This window comes from Pimephales promelas, chromosome 11 (assembly GCF_988280905.1).
Source record: "Pimephales promelas chromosome 11, fPimPro1.hap1.1, whole genome shotgun sequence".
NCBI classification, from domain to species: Eukaryota; Metazoa; Chordata; class Actinopteri; order Cypriniformes; family Leuciscidae; genus Pimephales; species Pimephales promelas.
This window is the reverse complement of record NC_142779.1, coordinates 34,947,155-34,971,566: the sequence shown is the minus strand read 5'-3', so window position 1 is coordinate 34,971,566 and position 24,412 is coordinate 34,947,155. Positions and strand designations below refer to the sequence as shown.

Below are 24,412 nucleotides of genomic sequence, written 5' to 3'. Positions count from 1 at the left end.
TGTACAGTGTGTAGTATTAAAACAATTTTCTTTGAAATACTTTGGCCTATACTTTATTGGCTGAATAACTGGCATGAAGATGACACACAAGCTCAGTCTAAGTTCTGGTGATCCAAGAACCGCTGTACCTCTGTGTTCGTTAGTACACGAATGCGCAGTACCAGCTACTCGTGCTCATCACTTCTCTCAGCAGTGGCACCAACATTTCTCAGTTCAGTGAACTGTTGGGGTTACTGGAGTAAAATATACTCTTGGATATTGGTTTTTCAATTTGGAGGGACTGTCAGGCATGTCTGAAAGTGAGTAACTTTAATAACTTGTGGATTAAGCACTGACGCAAGACATGAACTGTTCAGAACAATTCAGTCCAGTTCACTAAAAAGTACCAGTTCAAAAGAACGATTCGTTCACGAACCGGCCAACACTACCATAGAGATCATATAAAGACTAGATGCCCCATTGGCTGCTGGGCACTGAGAAATGCGGCTGCCATCTAAACTGGTCGTATTCCTATTGTGTTGCATAGCAGGTCTAGATGAGCGCAGCATATTCCTGCTCAAATCGGCGGACTATTGCTCGGGAGTTACTTGTCGTAAGATTTAACATTACCGGACTACAGTTTATATTTTGTGATTAAAATATCCCATGCGTCCTGTACCATAGCTACATGCATGACATTTGCAACAAAAAACCCTGTGCGAAAATCAGTTCGGTATTCAGTGAGATGATTCATTAAATGCGCTGACAACTCATATCTCCTGCCAAACAGATTTGGTTACCACATTGGCAGAATGAGGCAGTTTTTCAAAGTCAAAAGCAGTTAAACCAGACATGCAGCAAAATGACAAGTCAGATACAATCAAGGATTGATTTGTCAGTTTTATTGAGAACTCTTTTGCCCTTGAACCATTACAGGACCAAGTGAAGCCTTGCCTTCCCACTCAATTCCTAAAGAGAAGAAAGCCCAGTTAGACCACTTGAATCAAAAGCAACCTTAGAAAGAGCAAACGCTACCAACCTCCATAGGGAGAAGCAGCAAATTCACCATCAGGACCACATGTTGAGTCACAGCAACCACAAACTTGGTCATTTCCATCAGCAGCAAACCATCTGCAACACAAACACATAGAGCCTTCAACATGAGAAAAGTCATCTTAAAACAAAAATAATAATCAATTACCCGTTGGCATAGGAACAGGATTTGCGCTGAGCATCACTGGGTGCAGAAGCAATAGTTGCCTTCAGAATACATGTTATGTAGATCTGCAAGAGATGACAGACAGGTCACAAAACCAAAGCAGATGGGAGGAGAAGTCAAGTTAACTCATTCATAGTACATACAGAAGGACTGTTGCCCTCCTGGAACATGAACGCCTCCAGCTGGAACTGGATCTTGTCAGCTTGTGACCGAGGCATGAAGCGGGAGCTGGAAGCTGTAGTTTTGGCATCCACAAAGCACCTGACGACGAAACCAACTGAATGTCAACTGTAGAGCATCAAGCAACTAGATCTTACCCATGACTGTGATAGTGTTTACAAAAGGTAACTTAAGAGTCCTACCACATCAAGATCCATACACTTACCCATGATTCTCAATGAAGGAATATCTCGGAAGAGAGTTCACATCAGGTACTTGAGTGGCCACACAGCGGTCCACAAACACACGCAGAGGCACATGATTATACTGCTTCACAGATGCCTCAATGTTAATAACACCGCCCAGGAAATACGAGTATGAAGGCCTCTGATAGGACCAATCATCTACAAAAAATAAACGAACAAATAATTAGGCAGAGCCACAATAGCAAGCAAAGGTAACGTTTTATTTAAAGAAAATCTGTACCAACCCATCATGATCTTCAGGGAGAACACCAAGACTTCTTCACCAGCCGCTGTTGAGGCATAAGGAATCCATGTTGGCCTCAAGGCATCACTGCTTACATTTTGGAGCCTGCGGTTCATGAAAGTACCCATTAAATGGTCTCCCAGTTGAATGAGGAAGTGCAGAAAGTCACAGAGACCTCCTACCTTTGATAATGGCATTGAACACCAACAATTGCACCATCGGTCCGGGTAATCGGAGTACCTGCAAGCGCCTCAGGGGTGTAGGTAAGAGAGAAGGTGTAGACAAGCTCATCCTCATTCATCTGTAAAAAGATTGTGGTTACCAAGAGGGTCATCCCACAGACTTTACATACACCAACACTGTGCACTCATTTCTAAGAGAACGTGCAATATGGTGGAAATCCCAAAGAGAAAACACTAATTAGTATACTCCTCACATGCCCACAGCCACCTTCAAAAGCTCTAGTGTTGCCAGAGAAAGTCAATGTTTGGGAAGCATGCACATTTTGGAAACACAATTAAAAGGTACAAGAGTTATTGTTTAAGCTCCTTTCATACGATTTATGGGACGGTTTACATCAGATGTTGGTGTGAAGGGTTATTTAAATGAAAATAGCTTGAACATTGACCTATTCAAATAGATATAACTTGGTCTTAACTGGCATTGTAAAACCAAGTGAACTGACATTCCTTGAAAGGTCCTCCACCACAACAAATAACCATTAAGATAAATTCTTACCATCAGCACACTGTTGCAGTCCTGTAATTCATACTCAAAGATGAGCACTCTTGCCCCAGGATCCTGACCAACAACAGGACATCCACCTAAAGACAGACCAGTTGGCTGGATCAACTGACCATTGCTGAAGAAGTCCTGCTGGGCCTCTACGAGAACCCGGTTCTCTCCACATTGAACCGCTACGCTGTTGGGAGTCACGGGTTGCCTCAACTGGAAGTCCACCGCCACCTCACTCTGCACCTCTGGAACGATGGGATACCTCCAATCCAAAGGCTTCACTGGACCCTGCAACAGCAGCTTCTCCTGAAGACCAAAAGGATCCTGTGCAAGGCTTTTGGAGTCGGGACCCAGAGGACTCTGAAACTGAGAAGCCACTTGCAAAGGGTTCCAGAGCCCTAGAGGAGAAAGGGCAGGACTTCTGGTAGCTGGATCTGATTTTGGCCCCATGCTTCTTGGACTATGACTGTACCTCAAACTTCCCAAGACATCAGGCAGATCAAATGCAACAATCACAACCACTAAGACAACTTTCAGGAACCCCATCCTAACAATCTTTAACACAAACACCACAATACACACCAGCTCTTGGCTTTCCCGTTTTATACAACTTTGAGTTAAGGTGGCTCCACCCCTTTTACCTTAATTGATCATTTTTGATTCTCCTCTGGACCTGTAGAGTGTATGTATCTTGGGGAAGCACCAGTCTGCACATTTTTTTATGCATCTGTCTCTGTCCAAATAGCCACACTTGCCGTCTTTGTACTTGATATAATATTGAAGAAAGTTGAATAATATTCCACTTACATGACCTACAGTATTTCCGGTCTTTGATCCCTAGGATCTCCAAGAAATGTTGGACTTTTAAGTCAAAGGCATATCTCACATATATTGCATAAAGAAATTGCATATAATATAAAAAAATATAAGCATGTCCAAGCAATGTTGGTCTTATATGTCAAACTCTTTTAAGTGCTTGTTTCTTAAAACTCTGAACCGCATATGTATGCCTTCCAGTGTTGACGTTAATCACCTATAATGGATTTTCAATGCAGCCATTTAAACTTGCCTGAGCCGTGAAGCGCCTCTCACCGCTCTGCTCCTCCTCTTCTGCTGCTTCAGTCATGTCACGCTGGCTCTGAACGAAAACACGTTGTGGAAAGGCGTTGGTCTAGTACTTTTTTCCCCCCTCTCTGCTATCATAGTTTTTCAAGATGGCGGAACTACATGCAAGCCTCCGTGGACCTACCCGTCCCATGTATATAAAGATAATAAATTCTTCGTTTACGAGGATAAGGCACATAATTGGCAGAGGTATTTGTACACCATGGATGACATATTTATGAATAAAAATATTGATTTTAAATAATAAAATACATAAAAAAGTACACATTGTCCCTTTAAAGTCACATGTTGGTAAATAACAGAACACACTTCTCACCACGAGGGGATGTACAGTAGCTCAGTGGTAGAGTGAATGCTGTGTATGTATGATGTCTTTTATATGGATACTTTTCCAAAATACTACTTAGGCTGTGCTTTAAGCACTGCAGCCCCCCTCTTTTTAGCTATCTAATATATTTCTAAAATAATTTTTTGTATTATACATGTTGCATATTATTAATGTTGGTATATGCCCTTTTCATGTTCTTATCTGTTTTTTCTTTTTTGTGATGTAATTGCCCATTCACTTGATTGGATGTTTGTGATCATGTGACCATGCATGGCTGTATATATGGAGGTGTCTCCCCACTTGTTTATGTCTGATGAAGGGCTTGGGCCCGAAACGTGACACGTGCATGTGTGAGCAACCAATAAATTTGCTTAGGAGCATCTTCTGGTGTGTGGACTTATTGTTTACTTTTGTTGCTACCTGACTGCCCAGCACCCAGTTTTATTGTTTTGGATGTGTGCTACACCTCTTGAACTTTATCTATAATCTGCACTACTCTAATCTGTTTTGAGGACGCAGTCTCTGAATTGGGACATGTCTACAGTCAACAGAATGTTCAAAAGGGACCATCAAAATAAAGTATTACCATGTTTTCCCCATCTCGTGATTTAGGGGCATTCTAGTTTCCATACACGATACATGATGGGATACCCTTAGCCTTGAATACCACTCCGAAGCGGAATTCATATGGTGTGGGTTTAGTGGACATTAATGGCACTGAGCTTTGGTATTTTTAAAACATGGGGCAGTCTGGCATACACACTTCCTGTCAAACAGACATGTGGTCAAGTGACCAAGAATTTGAATTTTTGCACAGAAACTCTGTCTCTTCTCTTACACATTAAGTGGGCATTTACAAAACACAATAAAAAAAAAAATAAAAAAAAAAAAAAAAGTATGCATTGGCCAATTACATGGCAACAGCTTTTTGCAGGCCAAAGCAAACTTTTGAAAAAAATAAATATATTCAAAGTGCACACACAAAGAAAGCGAACTTGTGAAAAATTACATTATGCGCATGCATAAATATTCAGTCTATTGAGTGTTGCAGGTATAGCACCAGAGCCCAGAAAACCAAGTCACTGCTGGTTCCTTTAGGATTTTCCTTGGATACTTTGACATTTTTTCCTACAACATACACACCCCAAACAGTTCTCTAATAGAAACCCTTATTTTCTAAAATGAAAATTTAGCATCAATTTGCACTATAGGCATGTAGAACAAATGTCACATTGAAATATTTCAAATGAACCAGCAAATATGCAGAGACAAGAAAATATTAAGACACTCAATTACATCACCCTCAGTGCTTCATTGGATAAGGTGTTCCCTGGTCTTTTGGAATTTTTTTGCCAGATTAAGAGCACCGTCCTTCAGATGAGATGTTAACCTGAGGTCCTGACTGGTGGTTATTAAAAATCCCATGGCACTTCTCATAAAGAGCAAGAGTGTAACCCCAGTGTCCCGGACAAATCCCCTCCATTGGCCCTGCCAATCATGGCCTCCTAATAATCCCCATCCATTGAATTGGATCCATAATCTCTCCACAGGTGTGGGGAGTGCACTGCCACCACTGTACTATGGCTGCCATTGCATGATTTTCACCAGAAGTCTTGTTAAACAAATAACAAACTAATGGCTTCTAAAGCATAAACATGGGCTTTCACTAGCAGTCTTTAAAATGTTAATCATTAAGCTCCTCATGGAGAAAGAGAAGTTATACTCTGGAACTCTTTGGTTGCATGCTGTATAGGACTTTAAGTACAGAAGGACTATTGGTTATCACATTGACAGAATGCAGCACTTTTTCAAAGACAAAAGCAGTTGAACCAGACTTGAACCATTGATTTGTCAGTTTTATTGTGAACTCTTTTGCCCTTGAACCATTACAGGACCAAGTGAGGCCTTGCCTTCCCACTGAATGCCTAGAGAGAAGAAAAAACCAAGTTAGAGCACTTGAATCAAAAGCAATCCTAGAAAGAGCAAATGCTACCAACCTCCATAGGGAGAAGCAAGAAATTCACCATCAGGACCACATGATGAGTCACAGCAACCACAAACTTGGTCGTTTCCATCAGCAGCAAACCACCTGCAACAATACAAAGAAATGGTGCCTTCAACATGAGAAAAAGTCATCTTAGCATGCAAATAAAGATAAAAACGTATACCCGTTGGCAAATGAACAGGATTTGCGCTGAGCGTCACTGGGTGCAGAAGCAATAGTGGCCTTCAGAATACATGTGATGTAGATCTGCAAGAGATGACAGACAAGTCACAAAACCAAAGAAGATGGGAGAAGTCAAGTTAACTCCTGATGGTCATAATACATACAGAGGGACTGTTGCCCTCCTGGAACATGAACGCCTCCAGCTGGAACTGGATCTTGTCAGCTTGTGACCGAGGCATGAAGCGGGAGCTGGAAGCTGTAGTTTTGGCATCCACAAAGCACCTGACGACAAAACCATCACAAAGAGCAAATCATGAATGTCAACTGTAGAGCATCAAGCAACTAGACCTTACCCATGACTGTGACAGTTACAAAAGGCAACTTAAACAGTCCTACCACATCAAGGGCCATGACCTTACCCATGATTCTCAATGAAGGAATATCTCGGAAGGGAGTTCACATCAAGTACTTGAGTGGCCACACAGTGATCCACGAACACACGCAGAGGCACATGATTGTACTGCTTCACAGATGCCTCAATGTTAATAACACCACCCAGGAAATACGAGTATGAAGGCCTCTGATATGACCAATCATCTACACACACATACACAAAAAAAAATTTAGGTACAGCCACAATAGCAAGGTAAAGGTTACATTTTATTCAAAGAACACATGTTCCAACCCATCATGATCTTCAGGGAGAAGACCAAGACTTCTTCACCAGCCTCTGTTGAGGCATAAGGGACCCATGTTGGCCTCAAGGCATCACTGCTTACATTTTGGAGCCTGCGGTTCATGAAATTAAACATTAAAATGTCTCCCAGTCACATGAGAAAGTGCAGAACGTCACAGAGATCCCCTACCTTTGATAATGGCATTGAACACCAACAACTGCACCATCGGTCCGGGTAATCGGAGTACCTGCAAGCGCCTCAGGGGTGTAGGTAAGAGAGAAGGTGTAGACAAGCTCATCCTCATTAATCTGTAAAAAGACTGTGGTTAACAAGAGGGTCGTCCCAAAGATTTAACATTCACCAAGACCATGCACTCACATTTATACGAATAAGAAAAGGTGCATTGTGCAATATGGTGGAACTCCTAAAAAAGTAAATACATCACAACTGCTCTCAGAAGCACCTGTGTTTCCAGAGAAAGTCAAGGTTTTGGAAGCATGTACTTACGATTGAACATGCACACTCCAGGGTAAGGTTCCAAGGTAAACACAATTAAGTGTACAAGATTTGTTATTGTTTAAGCTCCTTTCACGCCGTTTATGGAATAGTTTACGTCAGATGTTGGTTTGAAGGGTTATTTAAAAGGCAAGTCACTTGAACATTAAGGATTGACCCATTCAAGTAGACAGAACTTGGTCTTAACTAACATAAAACCAACTGAACTGACATTCCTTGAAAGGTCCTCTATCACAACATATAACCCATTAAGATTGATAAACTCTTACCATCAGCACACTGTTGCAGTCCTGTAACTCATACTCAAAGATGAGCACTCTTGCCCCAGGATCCTGACCAACAACAGGACATCCACCTAAAGACAGACCAGTTGGCTGGATCAACTGACCATTGCTGAAGAAGTCCTGCTGGGCCTCTACGAGAACCCGGTTCTCTCCACATTGAACCGCTACGCTGCTGGGAGTCACAGGTTGCCTCAACTGGAAGTCCACCGCCACCTCGCTCTGCACCTCTGGAACAATGGGATACCACCAATCCAAAGGCTTCACTGGACCCTGCAACAGCAGCTTCTCCTGAAGGCCAAAAGGATCCTGTGCAAGGCTTTTGGAGTCGGGACCCAGAGGACTCTGAAACTGAGAAGCCACTTGCAAAGGGTTCCAGAGCCCTAGAGGAGAAAGGGCAGGACTTCTGGTAGCTGGGTCTGATTTTGGCCCCATGCTTCTTGGACTATGACTGTTCCTCAAACTTCCCAAGACATCAGGCAGATCAAACACAACAATCATAACCACTAAGACAACTTTCAGGAACCCCATCCTAACAAACTTCAACACAAACACCTCAACACACACCAGCTCTTGGCTTTCCCATTTTGTACAGCTTTGAGTTAAGGTGGCTCCACCCCTTTTACCTTAATTGATCATTCTTGATTCTCCTCTGGACCTGTAGAGTGTATGTATCTTGGGGAAGCACCAGTCTGCACATTTTTTATGCGCCTGTCCAAATACCAACAGTTGCCGTCTTTGTACTTGACCACTTGTCGACTTACACGACCTACAGTATTTCCGGTCTTTGATTCCCAGCATCTCCAAGCAATGCTGGACTTTTAAGTCAAAGGCATTTCTCACATATATTTCTTACATAAAGAAAACAATATTTAAACAAGAAAAAAAAACAAACTCAGGGTGTGTAGCTCAATGTTAAAGCACATGCTTTGTATGCATTAATTCATGGGTTTAATCCCCAGCATGTCCAAGCAATGTGGAACTTTCCATTACTTTCTTTGCTTGATTCTTAAACCTCTGAACTGCATATGTATCCATTCCAGTGTTGACGTTTTTATCACCAATACATTTTGATTTAATGGCACGGGTACTTAACAGAACACACTTATAAGACCAACTTATAAGACCAATAGTGCTTCAAGATGCTGGAGATTGAACCCAAGACCTCATACATGCAAAACAGGCACTCTACCACTGAGCTACATCCTCTGATTCAGCTGATGATGCTTTTTTGTTTCCATCATGAGGTCTTGGGTTGCATCTCCAAGCAATGTTGGTCTTTTTAAGTCAAAGGCATATCACATATACGTTGTGCACAAGGAAAATAATATTTAAACAAGAAAAAAACAACAGCTAAATTTGTTTAGCTGTTGTAGCTCAGTGGTAGAGCACATGCTTTGCATGAATGAGCTCCTGGTTTCAATCCCCAACATCTCCAAGCAATGTGGAACTTTCGATTACTTTCACTACTTGTTTCTTGAACCTCAGAACCACATATGTATGCATTCTAGTGTTGATCTTTATCACCTGTAAATATTGATTTAAAGGTACATGTAGGTAAATAACAGAACACACTGATTACTATGAGGGCTTTTAGCTCAGATGCTTCCTAGGTATGAGGTCTTAGTTTCAATCCCCTGCATTTCCAAACAATGTTGTTATTTTAAGTCAAAGGCAAATATCACATATACATTGTGCATAAAGAAAATAATATTTAAACAAGAGAAAACATCAGTTGAACAGACAATGTAGCTCAGTGGTAGAGCGCATGCTTTGCATGTATGAGGTTCTGGGTTCAATACTCAGCATCTCCAAACAATGTTGGACTTTAAAGTCAAAGGCATGTCTTACGTATATATTGTGTATGGAGAAAATAATATTTAAAAGAGCTGTATGCAAGATTGTGGCCAAAACTGGTACTGCAATCACTTTCAAATTAGGGTTTCCCCGCCTTCCCCCATGACTCGAGGTTGCCAGATATGCTGCAGGAATGTAGGCTGCTACTTGAAACTTCCAAATGCAAGTGACGAGTCCTGCACAGGTTTTTTTTCTGTTAATTATTTATTTCAGACTTTGTAACAAAGTATTTCGGATTCATTTCGAGTTTTTTGGGGTTTCGCAACGTTAGAATTTTTTTATCCGAATCCGACATGTTTATATCTGCAGCTGTGGTAACTAGTGAAGAGCTGGCAACACGAATGCCACAACAGTCCGTGATTGGTAGATTGGTGGAGGGTGATGCAGAAGAAAAACACAACATGACAACATCAACATCAGTCAAGGGCTGCGACTTCACTTTTTAAGTGACAATATCCTGGCCGGACTACTGTTGTCAGTGATATAAGTATTTGAAATGAACATGATTTCTTAAAGTCTAGTGACATACCAAGAAAAAATTATGATTAATTGAAATAAATTTCTTGCATACAGCTCCTTTAAACTATAGCTAAATAAGGGGATGTAGCTCAGTGGTAAAGTGCATGTTATGCATGTATGAGTTCATGGGTTCAGTCTCCAAGCCATGTGGAACTTTCCATTACTTCCTTTGCTTGTTTCTTAAACCTCAAAACCACATGTGTATGCATTCCAGTGTTGACCTTTATCACCTATAAATTTTGATTCAAACACACATGTAGGTAAATACAAGAACACACATCACCATGAGGGGATGTAGCTCGGAGAAAAACATTCAACGTAAAAGACCAACATTGCTTGGAGATTCTGGGGATTGAATCCATGACCTCAGACATGCAAAGCATGCACTCTACCACTGAGCTACATCCCCTCATGGTGAAACATGTAATCTCTAATTTACCTACATTTACCATTAAATCAAAATGTATAGGTGATAACGGTCAACACTGGAATGCAAACATATGTTGTTCCGAGGTTCAATAAACAAGCAAAGTAATTGTTTGGAGATGCTGGGGATTGAACCCAGGACCTCATACATGCAAAGCATGCGCTCTACCACTGAGCTACATCCCCTGACAACCAACTTCTTTCTTCAACTTACAAGTTTAGGATGGATAGTATGGACATTGAGACGCAGGGATGAACATGCCTGCTGATATACAGGTCCTTCTAAAAAAAAAAAAAAATAGCATATTGTGATAAAAGTTAATTATTTTCCATAATGTAATGACAAAAATTAACCTTTCATATATTTTAGATTCATTGCACTCCAACTGAAATATTTCAGGTCTTTTATTGTTTTAATACTGATGATTTTGGCATACAGCTCATGAAAACCCAAAATTCCAAATCTCAAACAATTAGCATATTTCATCTGACCAATAAAAGAAGTGTTTTTAATTCAGAAAAAAAAGTCAACCTTCAAAAAATTATGTTCAGTTATGCACTCAATACTTGGTCGGGAATCCTTTTGCAGAAATGACTGTGATTGTTGTGATTTCCATTACTGTATTCCTGTATGTGATGCAGTGTCGTCTAAGGGTCTGAAGATCACGGGCATCCAGAATGGTTTTCCGGATTTGACCCTTATGGACAGCGATTGTTCCAGATTCTCTGAATCTTTGGATGATATTATGCTCTGTAGATGATGATAACTTCAAACTATTTGCAATTTTTCTCTGACAAACTCATTTCTGAATTGCTCCACTATTTTTCGCAGCAGCATTGGGGGAATTGACACTGTCACTCTCATTTTATACCCAATCATGTTGCTAATTGACCTAATAAGTTGGTCCTCCAGTTGGGCCTCTTATTGCTACCCGTCCTTTGGAATGTGTAGCTCTCATGAAATCCAAAACCCAAAACAGTTAATCAATGTAAATTATTGCATTCCTTTTTTTACTCACAATTTGTACAGTGTTCCAACGTGTTTTTGGAATCGGGTTTGTATGATATACATGATGAATATATCAGTTGTTGCTCTTGTAAAGTCCAGCGGTCAGAAAGTAAAGTCCTGTCTTATGTTTATTCCACCCATGAACTCTGATTTATTTCACTGAAGAACTGTGATAATCAGCAAATCCAGGAGACAGGAACACAATACTGAGGAGGACTTTTACTTTCTGAACCTAGACTTTACACCTCTGCTCTTGTGTGTGTTTCAGAAAACCCCACATTATGAGGACAAAATATCCCAATCACACCAAAAATGCCAGTATCCCAAGTCCTCCTTGTCCTTGTTGGGGACTTTCTTTGGTTTCCTTCGGTATTGAAGGGAATCAGAGATCAAATGATACAACATTGTATTTGTATGTAACAAAAGCACCGCAGAATTTGACAGCTACTGATCGGCCTGCTCTTCATTCTGGAAAAATCAATAGCTTTGACATTTTTATAATGTCTCTTTTCATATTTCAAGAGAAAAAAAGGCTCGGTTTGGAGCTACGTGAGGGGTAAATGGTGACACAATTGAAAAGTTTTGAGTTTATTGTACTGAAGATAATAGATGACTGCACTGCAATGTAAGGAAAACCCTTTTTGGTCCCACTTTATATTAGGTGTCTTTAACAATTTACTTGCATCAAAAGAATAATTGTTAGTTATAATGATTTTGTATTGCAAAAGTACTGCTATTGAGCTGGATACATGTTGAGACAGGGCAGATATGTTGGTAGCACTTTTGGTGTCATTGTTACATGTACTATAGAAATACATATCAATAAAATAGTAAAACTTTAAATTGTGCATAATTACATGCGCCTAACCCTGAACAAAACCAAACCCATAGACATGTAGTTAATTAATATTACTGAAAACTTGTGTAATTAAATTTGTTAATTAGTCTTTCATCAAAGATACAGTTGTTTTGTGAAAGTTAGATTAAACTTCTCTACTATATTCAACAATGACCACACTAAATATAATTTTTCATGTGATGAGTTAAGTATCGACAGATTCTGTAAATTATGAATGAACTGTCCTTGGACTTCAGATAGATAGAGACCTTGCTTTACAGAGCACAGAGAAATATAACTCACAGTTTATGTGCGATCGAATGTTTATCACCACGAAACTGATCGATATTGCTTCTTGAATTATGACTGTAAAATTATAGGACTGTAATACTTACATGACACATGGTTCTCAGGTTCAACTTTATTTGGCTAGATTGCATGCAGACACTGTATTAACAACACAAAAGACAGCAAATGTCCACATTTCCAGAACTATGGAAAAATTAATTTCTTCCAAATATAAAACATCCACTGAAAAAAGATCCTGCTTATCATTTTCAAATAATCTGTAATGCATGATAGTAAATTACTGAGTGGTGATTCAATGAGTCTATAATTGTATTTATACAAATACTGCCGAAATTTTTTTCATAAATAGAGCTTTAAAGTTGTGGAAGTAAAAAAATCCCACTCGGTTTCTCCTAAGAGAAATAGATTTACCTTTTGAGTGAATAAAAAAAAAAGTCATAAATAATCGTAGTAACCAAAGTTAAAATGCATTATAATATTTGCAGATTCCTTGTTGCATATGAAATTGGTTGATTTTCATGTGCTTTAATGCATTATACTTTCTCAAGGTGTAACAATGAATAGATAAGTATTATAATGTATTATAATTGTGGTTGAAATTATTCATGAGATCATAATACATGATACGGAGCATAATTGATGCATTAAACATTTTTATAATGCATTATATATAAAGCTTTTAAGTAAAGCGTTGCCAAAAAACAAACAAAATGTTGTTCAGTAAAAAAGAAAGTCAGTAGTTTTATATTTTACCTACGTCCTTTACAATATGCTGATCAGTTCATTTACTCATAAAATACATTTGTGCAAAACAACTGAAATGATCGCTTATACATACTGTACAAAGAATTTCACAGGAAAGAAATTGACTAAAACCACGAGAACATAACAACAGTCACAAGACAATGCCAGTATAAACAACATCTGGTAACACAACAATAACGTTCATTAGTTAATTACTTTAGCTAACATGGACTAAGAATGAAATGCACTACTTCAGCATTAATTAATCTTATTTAATATTAATTTTAAGATTTACTAAGACATGATCAAAGGTTGTATTTGTTAACATTAGTTGATGTGAACTAACATTATCAGCTGTATTAACATTAAGAAAGATTAATAAATACTGCAAGAAGTGTTTTGCTCTTGTTAGAGTAGTTAATGTTGGTTAACTAATGAACCTTATTCTATAGTGTTACCAGTACTCTTTAATCGTCTGTAATGTGGGTGACGTGAAAACCACTCAGTTCGGCTCCCTTCTTACATTCGGGGAGGTTGGGATGGATGTCCGTCTCCTCCACGGTCTTCCCGGAGGTGTATGTGGATTTCCAGCGCAGAAGAACGATCCTCTTGAAGTATTTGACCGTGTTGTTCTTCACGCTGACGAAGCAGAAAGTGTTGATCATGCTGTTGCTCATGGCGATGCACTCGATGATGTAGAACGCCACCAGGGAGTTGCGCTCCCGCGAGATGAGCGTCGGGTGGAAATCCCGCAGGATTGTGTATCCGTAGTACGGAGCCCAGCAGAGGATGTACGCGGTGAGGATCCCGATGAGCACCATGACCGTCTTCCTCCGGCAGCGCAGGCGCTTGCGGATCTGCTCCGTCTGGAAACCCGGCACGCTCTTGAACCAGAGTTCCCGGGAGATGCGCAGGTAACACAGGGCCATGGTGAGCACCGGCCCCACGAACTCCACCGCGAAGATGAAGAGGAAGTACGAGCGGTAGTACAGCTGCTGGTCCACCGTCCAGATCTGGGCGCAGAAGGTCTTGCTGCGGTTCGCCCCGTTGGGGACTTTGGTGGCGGACGCGAAGTATGCAGACGGTATGGAAATGAACATCGGGACGACCCACACCCCGGTGATGAGACAGTATGCGGTCTGGAGCTTCATTCTGGGCCTCAAGGGATGAACGATGGCCATATACCTACACACCACAAAGATGAGCAGGGTCATTTTGCATTCACACTGTACAGGGAAATTCACTAAAAAGTTGTTTTTTGTTTGTTTTTGTTTTGTTTAGGGGTGGAGTTAAGGTTCCTGGGGTGGAGATGGGTAGGATTAGGGGTGGGGTTAGGGATCAGGGAGTGGAGATGGGTAGGATTAGGGGTGGGGTTAGGATCAGGGGGCGCAAATGGGTAGGGTTAGCAATCAGGGGGCGGAGATGGGTAGGATTAGGGGTGGGGTTAAGGATCAGGGGGTGGAGATGGGTAGGATTAGGGGTGGGGTTAGGGATCAGTGGGCGGAGATGGCTAGGATAAGGGGCGGGGCTAGGGATCAGGGGGTGGAGATGGGAAGGATTAGGGGTGGGGTTAGGGATCAGGGGGTGGAGATGGGAAGGATTAGGGGTGGGGTTAGGGATCTGGGGGTGGAGATGGGTAGGATTAGGGGTGGGGTTAGGGATCAGGGAGTGGAGATGGGTAGGATTAGGGGTGGGGTTAGGGATCAGGGGGTGGAGATGGGTAGGATTAGGGGTGGGGTTAGGATCAGGGAGTGGAGATGGGTAGGATTAGGGGTGGGGTTAGGGATCAGGGGGTGGAGATGGGTAGGATTAGGGGTGGGGTTAGGGATCAGTGGGCGGAGATGGCTAGGATAAGGGGCGGGGCTAGGGATCAGGGGGTGGAGATGGGAAGGATTAGGGGTGGGATTAGGGATCAGGGGGTGGAGATGGGAAGGATTAGGGGTGGGGTTAGGGATCAGGGGGTGGAGATGGGAAGGATTAGGGGGTGGGGTTAGGGATCTGGGGGTGGAGATGGGTAGGATTAGGGGCGGGGTTAAGGATCAAGGGGTGGAGATGGGTAGGATTAGGGGTGGGGTTAGGGATCAGGGGGCGGAGATGGGTAGGATTAGGGATCAGGGGGTGGAGATGGGTAGGTTTAGGAGTGGGGTTATGGATCAGGGGGCGGAGATGGGTAGTATTAGGGGTGGGGTTATGGATCAGGGGGTGGAGATGGGTAGGATTAGGGGTGGGGTTAGGGATCAGGGGGTGGAGATTGGTAGGATTAGGGGTGGGGTTAGGGATCAGTGGGCGGAGATGGCTAGGATAAGGGGCGGGGCTAGGGATCAGCGGGTGGAGATGGGAAGGATTAGGGGTGGGGTTAGGGATCTGGGGGTGGAGATGGGTAGGATTAGGGGCGGGGTTAAGGATCAAGGGGCGGAGATGGGTAGGATTAGGGATCAGGGGGTGGAGATGGGTAGGTTTAGGGGTGGGGTTATGGATCAGGGGGCGGAGATGGGTAGTATTAGGGGTGGGGTTATGGATCAGGGGGTGGAGATGGGTAGGTTTAGGGGTGGGGATAGGGATCAGGGGGCAGAGATGGGTAGGTTTAGGGGTGGGGTTAGGTATCAGGGGCGGAGATAAAGTAATAACATTGCAGCGAGATCTAGTGAGAAACATATTCTCTGTTATTAACGGATCAAACAGCACTTATGTGGAAACCAGGAGAAATTTTGTTAACATGTACAGGCCGTAAGTCCACAGATCAGCAACATTCACCGTGGGTTTACTGTAGTAACACTCGCTGGAAGTTTGGGTGAAATAGTAAAATGCATTTATATATATTTTCCAGCACTTCAAAACTCAAATGTTAAAACTCAAATGTCATTTATAAAACTAAAAGTTTCAACATGAAGGAAAACTCACATTTATTGAACTTTTCTTTTAATAAATAGAACATTTCTCTGGCATTTCTTTGTTTTTGGCGTATCGTATCGAACCAAACCGTGAATTTTGTGAACCGTTGAACAATACACTTTTATTCTAGTACTTTTGTGATAATATGAATGATTGTAAGACAGAAATATTGATACTGTGTGTTGAAAGGACTGTTAGTAAAGCGGTTTCATATCCACACAAGACAACGGATCAGAACACTGATGTGATCAGACTTAAGATTTAATAATCTGAGCCGAATCACTTAATTGATCATTTAATCATGATTAATGATTTAATGATTAATCATGCAGCTCTTTCTCCTTTTGAATTTGCATAATTATGTATTGCATCTTCATCAATGTCAGTAAAAGTCATACAAGTAAAGTGTGCAAGCTTGTGGAGATAATTTTATTTTTTGAGTAAACTATCCTTTTTTTTCCATACTGAATAGTGAATAATCACATCTTTCTTATTATTTTATAAATATAAAATAATTAACATAACTGCAAACTTTACACTGCACAGCGAGTCATGTGTGTGAAAACCTAAAGCTCACTAACACATGGAAGTCACTGTGAAATCAATTCAGTTTAATGTTGCAGTATTTATTATAATTCATCAGCACATCATTATTGTGTTAAATCGATGTTCCTGGTAATCTTGAATCAGAATAAGTTCCTCTCGCAGCATCTCTTCTCTGATGATGTGGGCGGGGCAACCTGTCACTCACATGAGATCAGCCAATAGCAAAGCACAACCATCCAATCAGCCAATCACCTCCCCACAGACACAATCAAGCTCCGCCCACATCTGTTCTTGTTCCAGAAGTTTCACTCGACACAATAGAGGAGAAAAGACTAGAGCAACTTCATTTCAAGCGGACTTTAACACAATTAATTTGCTGCACTAATGCTCCTTTAGGAAATGCTCATCTAGTACAATTTGTTCTATTTAAGGATGTCTTTCAGTTGATCAGAAACTTGTAAGCCATTCATAATTAAATGTTCCTTAATTATTGACTGTCATTACAGACCAGTCAAACAGCAAGGCAAATGTAATCATAAGTGGTTTTCGTGAGGCCTTTTTGATAATTAAAAACACTGACGAGGTACGACGAACTGTGTAAAATGACTAGCTTAGATGAAGTGTCGGGGGAAACTTTAAAAGCTATTAGTAAAGAAATAGAGCAGGAGCTGAAATGTAATCTTGATTCACTCTCTGATATAAGAGTCAGGACAACACACACTGATCATTAATATGGGAAATGTTCGCACATGCTTTATCACATTTCGAGTTGCAGCGTGTGTGTTATACTGGAAAAGGATGTAAAGAATACCCGCATTTTAAACAATTTCTTGCCCGTGGGATTCAATCACATTTTTACAGAAATATCTCCAACAGTCATTTATATGTGAGCATTAGCATTAGCATTAGCATTAGCACAGTCTCTATTTCTGGAAGCGGGTTGGGTTTTATTTATTGAATAAAACAGGGTTCGGAGTTTTAAATAAGCTGGTAAACACTTTCTGTGAAGCCTTTATTTAAAATGCATTATAACGGTATTCTTAAGGCATTATAATGCATGTATAATTACACATAATATGTTATATCATCTTATGAATAACCGTAACAACAGTTATAACTCATGTTATTACTTGAAGCAGACAAAAAGCACTGAAAAATATTATGAGTACCTTATAAAGCCTTTTAAATGTTTCCATGAAGACTTTACTGTAAGATGAGCCAGATACTTAATCAATGCCAAGGTATGAGCCATATATTAGACCTAGGGAACTATAATATGCTTATTGTGTGTTATAACTGTTGTTATGAATATTAAGGTTTTTAAAATGCATTAAGAATACCATTAAAATGCATTATAAATACAGCGGCGTCATAAAAAGTTAATAACATTAAAATTACATCACTCTTTACTCATTTTTATGTTGTTCCAATGTACAATATGCATTAATTTTTTTAACACAAAGGGACATTTTATTATTATGATTATTATAATAATAATTCATAGTGACCATGATTGTCAAATCTGCCAAGTACTAGTAGATCCAGGAGGAATAAGAGTTGTTATTCACGATAGTCTTTCCCTTCACCAGTGTTACTGAATGAAATGTGACATATTCAAATGTGAAGAGATATGCGAGTGTGTAATGTTCAGCTGCGACACACACTGACATCAATCCTGCCATGGTGTGTCGACATGTGAATGCAAATTTGAATGAGATTTCACAGAGTAAATAACAGCTTCAATTTCTATTTTTTTTATGTCCTGCTATTGTATGACATCAGAAGACTGGGAATAGTTATATGGACTATTTCACCCCACAAAGCTTTTTATGCTGTTTTGTGTTTTTGAAGTCCCGCACATACATCACAGAGACGTTTAGAATATATCTTTAAGATGTAATGATTTAGAATGTATGTTGTTAAACTGACGTCTTAAAGACATATGTGTGCTGCTATCTGGGGTCTTATATCATGGAAAACAGCTGTATGACGATTCTTTGAAAATTATCCTTTTGGACCAACACAAAAATAACAGCTTATGGTTTTAGAAAAAAACAAGAGAGAGTAAATAATGAGATTTTTTTTTTCATTATTTGTCAACTTTAAATAGCTTACATTTAGACTAATGAATTATTTTAATTGCCAGAAGTATTGTTTATTGTGATTATTGCTGTACTGTTAATAATGCATCACATTCTCTAATCCTTTAATTCACTTCTTTAAGCTGGTGACTTATTGCCTGGGGATGCACGATATATCAGCCGCCATATTGATATCGGCCGATATGTTCATTTTAAATGTTATAGTTATCGGTTCAACGAGAAAATTTGGCCGATAAATTAATACCAATAAATAATGGATTATTTCTTTAACTGAGACACTTCAGATACACATTTTTCACAATGATGGGTTTGAAGTGCTTGAAATATGATTTTAATTTTAATTTACATTTTTGGTGTAGAAAGTTTAAAATTTATTTTGAAAACTTACACTGTTACAAACTATGCTACTGTACTTCTTTTGTTTGATTTATGTTGAAGTGCTTGGGACATGACTTTTAGTTGTGAGACTTTTGTAATACATTTTTCGTAATAAAAAAAAAATAGTAATTTAGATTTATCGGCCAATATATCATTATCGGCTTTCTAATATAAAGAATTATCAGTCATCTAAAATTTTCATATTACTTTTATATATGATTTTTACAGGAATAGTTCACTCCAAATGAAAATTCGGTCATCATTTGGTCCCCCTCAAGTTGTTTCAAACATGTATTTGTTTCTTTCTTCTGCTGAACACGAAAGAAGAATGTTTTTTGAAGAACACATACTTTGAAGAATGTCGGTAACCACACAGTTGTAACCACCCATTGACTCCTTTTTCCTTCTATGGAAGTCAATGGGGACCAATTGTTTATTGTAGCTGGTAACCCAAACTCTTCAAATTCAAAGTATCTTCCTTTGTGTTCAACAGAATAATGAAACTCACACAGGTTTGGAACGACTTGAGGGTGAGTAAATGATGACAGGATTTCCGTTTTGAATTGAACCATTCCTTACATTGGCTTGCTAGGATAGTGAACAGGTTTTCACTTGCTTTATTCTCCATACAGGATAATGCATGGCAGATATTTCAATCCTACTGAATAACTGGAAAGCTTTTGTTGCAGAGTATGCAATATTTTCCTCACAGCTGAGTTGTATTTGAAGAGTATAAGAGCCTCAGTGCATAATGCATCTGAAAGCCAAGAACATTTCGGCAACTAAATATGCAGATTTCATTGCAAATATTATGCTGTACAAGGCCAGTGCTACAAAAATCAATAAAAGTAAATGTATTAAATAACCAAGAAAATTGGGCTCTATGAGTTCAGTGATTCAGGGCAAATTATTGTGTTAAAACATAACCAACACCATCGGTTGCTACGCTATCTCACGACCAATTCGGACGAATTCGTACGAGTGATTCAAAAGTGGCTAATTCGTACTAATTCATACGACCTCACTCGTACGAATTCGTACGATTTGTCTAAACCCACGTGACGGTTATGTTTAGGGGCGGGGTCAGGGGTAGGCAATTCGTATGAATTCATACGAATGGGCTTTATGCACAGCTGCTCCTTGTTTCCTGTCTGCCATTATTGGACAAAATTGATTAATTCAGGTGTGTCTGATTATTGTTGCCATGACTACTGAGGTCAAGCACACCTGAATTAATTAATGTGTCCAATAATGGCAGACAGGAAACAAGGAGCTGGCTGAAATTCAGGAAGTAGTGAAGCTGTACATATATGTATATAAAATATGTACGATTTAGCAAAATCGTACGAGTGAGGTCGTACGAATTGTTACGAATTAGCCACCTCGTAGAATTCGTACGAATTCCCGTGAGGCCGGGTTGTCAGATCGCCTTTTCTATCTGTTCATCTGGCTATCATAACTCGGGTACAGCAGCCAAACAAACGTAAAGTAAACGACTTAAGAGCCCAACTGAAACAAACAACGATCACCATAATGGTGACTTAACATTACGTTTTCTCTTTCAGTGATTCTGCTTGTTAACATCAGGTGTCTTCAATGTCGGCAATCTATAATAAAGAGTTCTTAATTAATCTTTGACGTCTGTCTGTTATTCAGAATTTTTTACATTTTACTAATTGTAATTTTTAATTGTACTTTTAACATACAGTAACGCCGGCGATATGTTTTACCCTAAATTAATACATGATTAACTAACTGTATTTTTCTCTGTACAATCCTGAAATGCACTTTCTGTAAAGGTGCTTTTGAAACAATATGTTAATATGTTGAAAAGCGCTACAAAGATACATTTGAATTGAATTGAATTGAACTTTTAAAGAATTGATTTGACTAATTATTACTCAAATCTGATTTGTTAAACGTAATTAATAATATTGCTTGTACTCTGTTGCCACAACTTTATTGATTCGATATATATCCATTTTTACAGTATGCTAGGATAACACAGTCTCATCCCAAAAAGTCATATAACTGACGTTTTGGGACGTATTTTGACCATACGTCAATATCCGCCTTTTTAGGGCCCCCTTAAACGTCAGTAGATGGCGATCCCGGGCCGTCATACAACTGACGCTTTACCTTTAACGTCAGTTAGGTGACGGGTTAGGTTTAGGGTTAAGTTTAGGTCTGGGGTAGAGTTAGGATCCCATAACCTCATCTACCGACGTTTAAGGGGGCCCTAAAAAGGCGAATATTGACGTATGGTCAAAAAACGTCCCAAAACGTCAGTTATATGACGTCTTTGGATGAGACCGGGTTGGCTAGGATATCTAAATCACACCGACCTGTCGACGGCGATGGCCAGTAAGGCATTGGTGGACACGTACAGAGACACAGTCCTGAGGTAGTTGACGGAGGCACACAGCACTTTCCCATGGTCCCAGGAGAGCTGCTTGACCACATAGTAATCCACCAAGAAAGGGCAGCAAACCACCGCCACGATGAAGTCGGAGATGGCCAGGTTAGCGATCAGCAGGTTGGTGAGGTTCCTGAGTTTTTTGTATCGGGCCAGAGTGGCGATGAACAACAAGTTTCCGAAGCCACACACCAACATGATACAGATCAGGACCGCTCCGATGACGATGGTGGCCACGAAGTAGGCCAGCCCCTGCGTGGTGTCCGGCATCTCGTCAGCAGGAACGCCATAGTCCATGTCGTAGAAGTCCGTGTAAGCGTCATGGACGTCCAGAACGGGAACTTGACTACGAGGGTTCACGTACACGGCTGCCACCTGAGAGATGTTTGCGTCCGCCATGGCAGAAACACAGGAGGAGTGAGTGAGTGAGTGAGAGAAGGAGCTCTTGTTATTTCTGGAGGGTTTCTCGTCTTAGCAGTCAGCGGTCATGATCCAGGCTGGTTCTTGTCTTTTGATAATGCTTCAGATTTCATTTTCAGTAGGAGGAAGCCGCACATGAAACACAAAACAATCACGGTCAACGAAAGAAAACATAAACGCAGGCAACAAACACTGATATTATTTCATGTGGTAAACAATATTACTGAGTTTAAAAGTAGACACTTCAAGCTTTCTAAAGACATATCTCTCATGTCTGCGTTCCAATTATTCGCTGAGTTTCGGTCCATTTTTGTGACGCGTTTCAGAAAGAAGTTCACAGACAACGTCACAGATTTATTTATTATTTTAAAATAAAATAAAAATATTTATTTTTTTATTCATAAACCAAGAGAATACATTTACAAACTTCATATTTAAAGAAAAACTTTAATTGTTGTACATGAACTTTAAAACTTGTCACACTGCAAAAGTTGAAGTTTATAAAAAAGCAGGAGAAATACTTTGAGGAACTTAATCAAAAGTTCAAGGTGTTGGCATGTGGTTTAATTCTCTGTATATTTTAAATGATGGATACAAAACATGTAGATCTTTAGAAGGCTATTCCATCCACATTTGCATTTAGCCAAAATGCAGTGTAGACTGGAAATGTGTTTTCTTGCGCATGAAATATATTTTGGCATATGAGCGTTAAAACGAAATGTTCAATTTACAAAAATATATTTACTTGTCTACAACACATATTTAGCATATATTTGGGGCAGAAAAAAACACCTTTACAGTATGGGATTTCAGAAGACTTTCACTATATTTTTTTGAGAAACTTTTATTGTGCTTTTAGTTCATTGAAAGCTTAATTTCCCTTTTTCTATAAATATATGGAAAAGAGCAACCAGAATATTATTCAAAATATCGCCTCCATGAGCACTGCAAGCCTTTCTCCTGCGGATAACGTATTTATAATGCACTTTCTCCTTCTGCAATGTGTCTGTATTACTAAAAAAGTGGACCAACGTGATCCACTATGAGGGAAACATGAATGTATGTCACTAAAAAGCACTCAGATCTCTTAGGAAACCAAGCAGTAAGAAAATAATGATCTTTGCAAATGCAAACCAACAGCTTTTAGATGGTAATGCCATTTTAAAGAAACAAAAATCTCTTATTTGTTGGTCAAACGGTTAAAGTGGACAGTTTGACTGTATATACATTCAAGGATTGATGTGATGCTTATTTCAAAGTGAAAATCATTTTACTTTTACAATTTGATATTATTAAACAACAGCCTATTCAATTTTAATAAGATTCTGCCTTTATTAAACATCTATTAACGATGCATTAAAAGGGTTTTAACTTGTGATACATCAAGCAAAAGTTTAAATATTTATATATCATCCTCAATTGTAATCACAGTCATAACCGCACAGTAGGCTATGTAAATCATTACTAAAAAAATGCAATAGAACTGGAATATTTCAGCGCGTCTGCAACATGAGCTTTATTGAGGTATCATAACGCAACTGTGCTTACAATTATGGTTTGTTTTCTTGAAATGAAAAATTAACAATTCTGTTTGCTGGCCATTTACTTTATTATTAGAGCAAGACTGTAAACGTTTCATGAATAAGAATAACAATAATTAGACATCAATAATGACAGATATTTCACAGTAAATATTTAGCACTTTATCCAACATTATTTACGCGGTCACCTCATGTTTTATAACATGTTTCGTAGAAATAACGATGAAGTTGTCTCATCTGATGTTGTGCGTAAACTTACCTAATTGTCCGAGTTGAGAGACGCGTGTCATTGTCTCGTGCCGCATCTGTGTAACGCGCGCGCCCGTGTGCGCAGCCCCGCGCGAGTCCTGCACAGATGAGCATGTTCTCTCTCCCTCTGGTGGCAGATGTGAAGCTCTGATCATCTCCAGTCCTCGAGCACGGGCTCCTCCTGCTCACTGTGGCGCGCGTAAGAGTTTCGACAATACGGCAAATTATACATTTAATAGAGTCATTGGATTAAAAGGCTCAGTTGGGAAAAGGTGTACCAATTTACCTGACTGAATTCACCCAATATAGTACTATCCTCCTGAGACCCAGAAAAACGCATAAAAATAACATAACAAGCATAAGAAAAAGAAAAAGAAAAAAAAAATAAGAAAAACAACGTTTTTGAAAAATAATATTTATTTATTTGTTAGGCTATGTAGGACTCGTTTTTAAAAATAAAAATAAAAAGACATTTATGGGCAAAAATGGTG

At 39.6% G+C, this 24,412-nt stretch overlaps 3 protein-coding genes and 1 non-coding gene across 4 annotated transcripts; all 4 read right to left on the bottom strand.

Moving 5' to 3' along the window:
* Positions 1-866: 866 nt before the first annotated feature.
* LOC120492371 (zona pellucida sperm-binding protein 3-like) lies at positions 867-3,174 on the bottom strand. Its single transcript, XM_039690621.2, has 8 exons — positions 2,585-3,174; positions 2,029-2,147; positions 1,848-1,951; positions 1,584-1,761; positions 1,342-1,459; positions 1,181-1,263; positions 1,019-1,110; positions 867-948 (listed from the first exon to the last, which is right to left on the bottom strand). The coding sequence occupies exons 1-8, from the start codon at positions 3,125-3,127 to the stop codon at positions 881-883; spliced, it is 1,305 nt and encodes a 434-aa protein (XP_039546555.2). The 5' UTR covers positions 3,128-3,174; the 3' UTR covers positions 867-880.
* Positions 3,175-5,877: 2,703 nt separating this feature from the next.
* Positions 5,878-8,255, bottom strand: LOC120492375 (zona pellucida sperm-binding protein 3-like). Its single transcript, XM_039690626.2, has 8 exons — positions 7,664-8,255; positions 7,068-7,186; positions 6,887-6,990; positions 6,621-6,798; positions 6,366-6,483; positions 6,203-6,285; positions 6,032-6,123; positions 5,878-5,959 (listed from the first exon to the last, which is right to left on the bottom strand). The coding sequence occupies exons 1-8, from the start codon at positions 8,204-8,206 to the stop codon at positions 5,892-5,894; spliced, it is 1,305 nt and encodes a 434-aa protein (XP_039546560.2). The 5' UTR covers positions 8,207-8,255; the 3' UTR covers positions 5,878-5,891.
* Positions 8,256-10,591: 2,336 nt separating this feature from the next.
* trnaa-ugc (transfer RNA alanine (anticodon UGC)) lies at positions 10,592-10,663 on the bottom strand. Its single transcript has one exon. It is a non-coding gene; the product is annotated as a tRNA-Ala (tRNA).
* Positions 10,664-13,751: 3,088 nt separating this feature from the next.
* On the bottom strand, positions 13,752-24,020 carry prokr1b (prokineticin receptor 1b). Its single transcript, XM_039690629.2, has 3 exons — positions 23,932-24,020; positions 21,641-22,231; positions 13,752-14,562 (listed from the first exon to the last, which is right to left on the bottom strand). Exons 2-3 carry the CDS (start codon positions 22,108-22,110, stop codon positions 13,845-13,847), a joined length of 1,188 nt encoding a protein of 395 aa, XP_039546563.2. The 5' UTR covers positions 22,111-22,231; positions 23,932-24,020; the 3' UTR covers positions 13,752-13,844.
* Positions 24,021-24,412: the final 392 nt, after the last annotated feature.

Coding starts and splice junctions, on each gene's coding strand:
- LOC120492371 (XM_039690621.2), bottom strand. CDS start 3,127: ATGGGGTTCCTGAAAGTTGTCTTAGTGGTTGTGATTGTTGCATTTGAT. Junction 2,148..2,584: donor ACTGCAACAGTGTGCTGATG/GTAAGAATTTAT, acceptor ATCTTTTTACAG/ATGAATGAGGATGAGCTTGT. Junction 1,952..2,028: donor GTTCAATGCCATTATCAAAG/GTAGGAGGTCTC, acceptor CATGAACCGCAG/GCTCCAAAATGTAAGCAGTG.
- LOC120492375 (XM_039690626.2), bottom strand. CDS start 8,206: ATGGGGTTCCTGAAAGTTGTCTTAGTGGTTATGATTGTTGTGTTTGAT. Junction 6,991..7,067: donor GTTCAATGCCATTATCAAAG/GTAGGGGATCTC, acceptor CATGAACCGCAG/GCTCCAAAATGTAAGCAGTG. Junction 6,124..6,202: donor TCCTGTTCATTTGCCAACGG/GTATACGTTTTT, acceptor GTATTGTTGCAG/GTGGTTTGCTGCTGATGGAA.
- prokr1b (XM_039690629.2), bottom strand. CDS start 22,110: ATGGCGGACGCAAACATCTCTCAGGTGGCAGCCGTGTACGTGAACCCT. Junction 14,563..21,640: donor CTGGCCATCGCCGTCGACAG/GTCGGTGTGATT, acceptor TGTGGTGTGTAG/GTATATGGCCATCGTTCATC.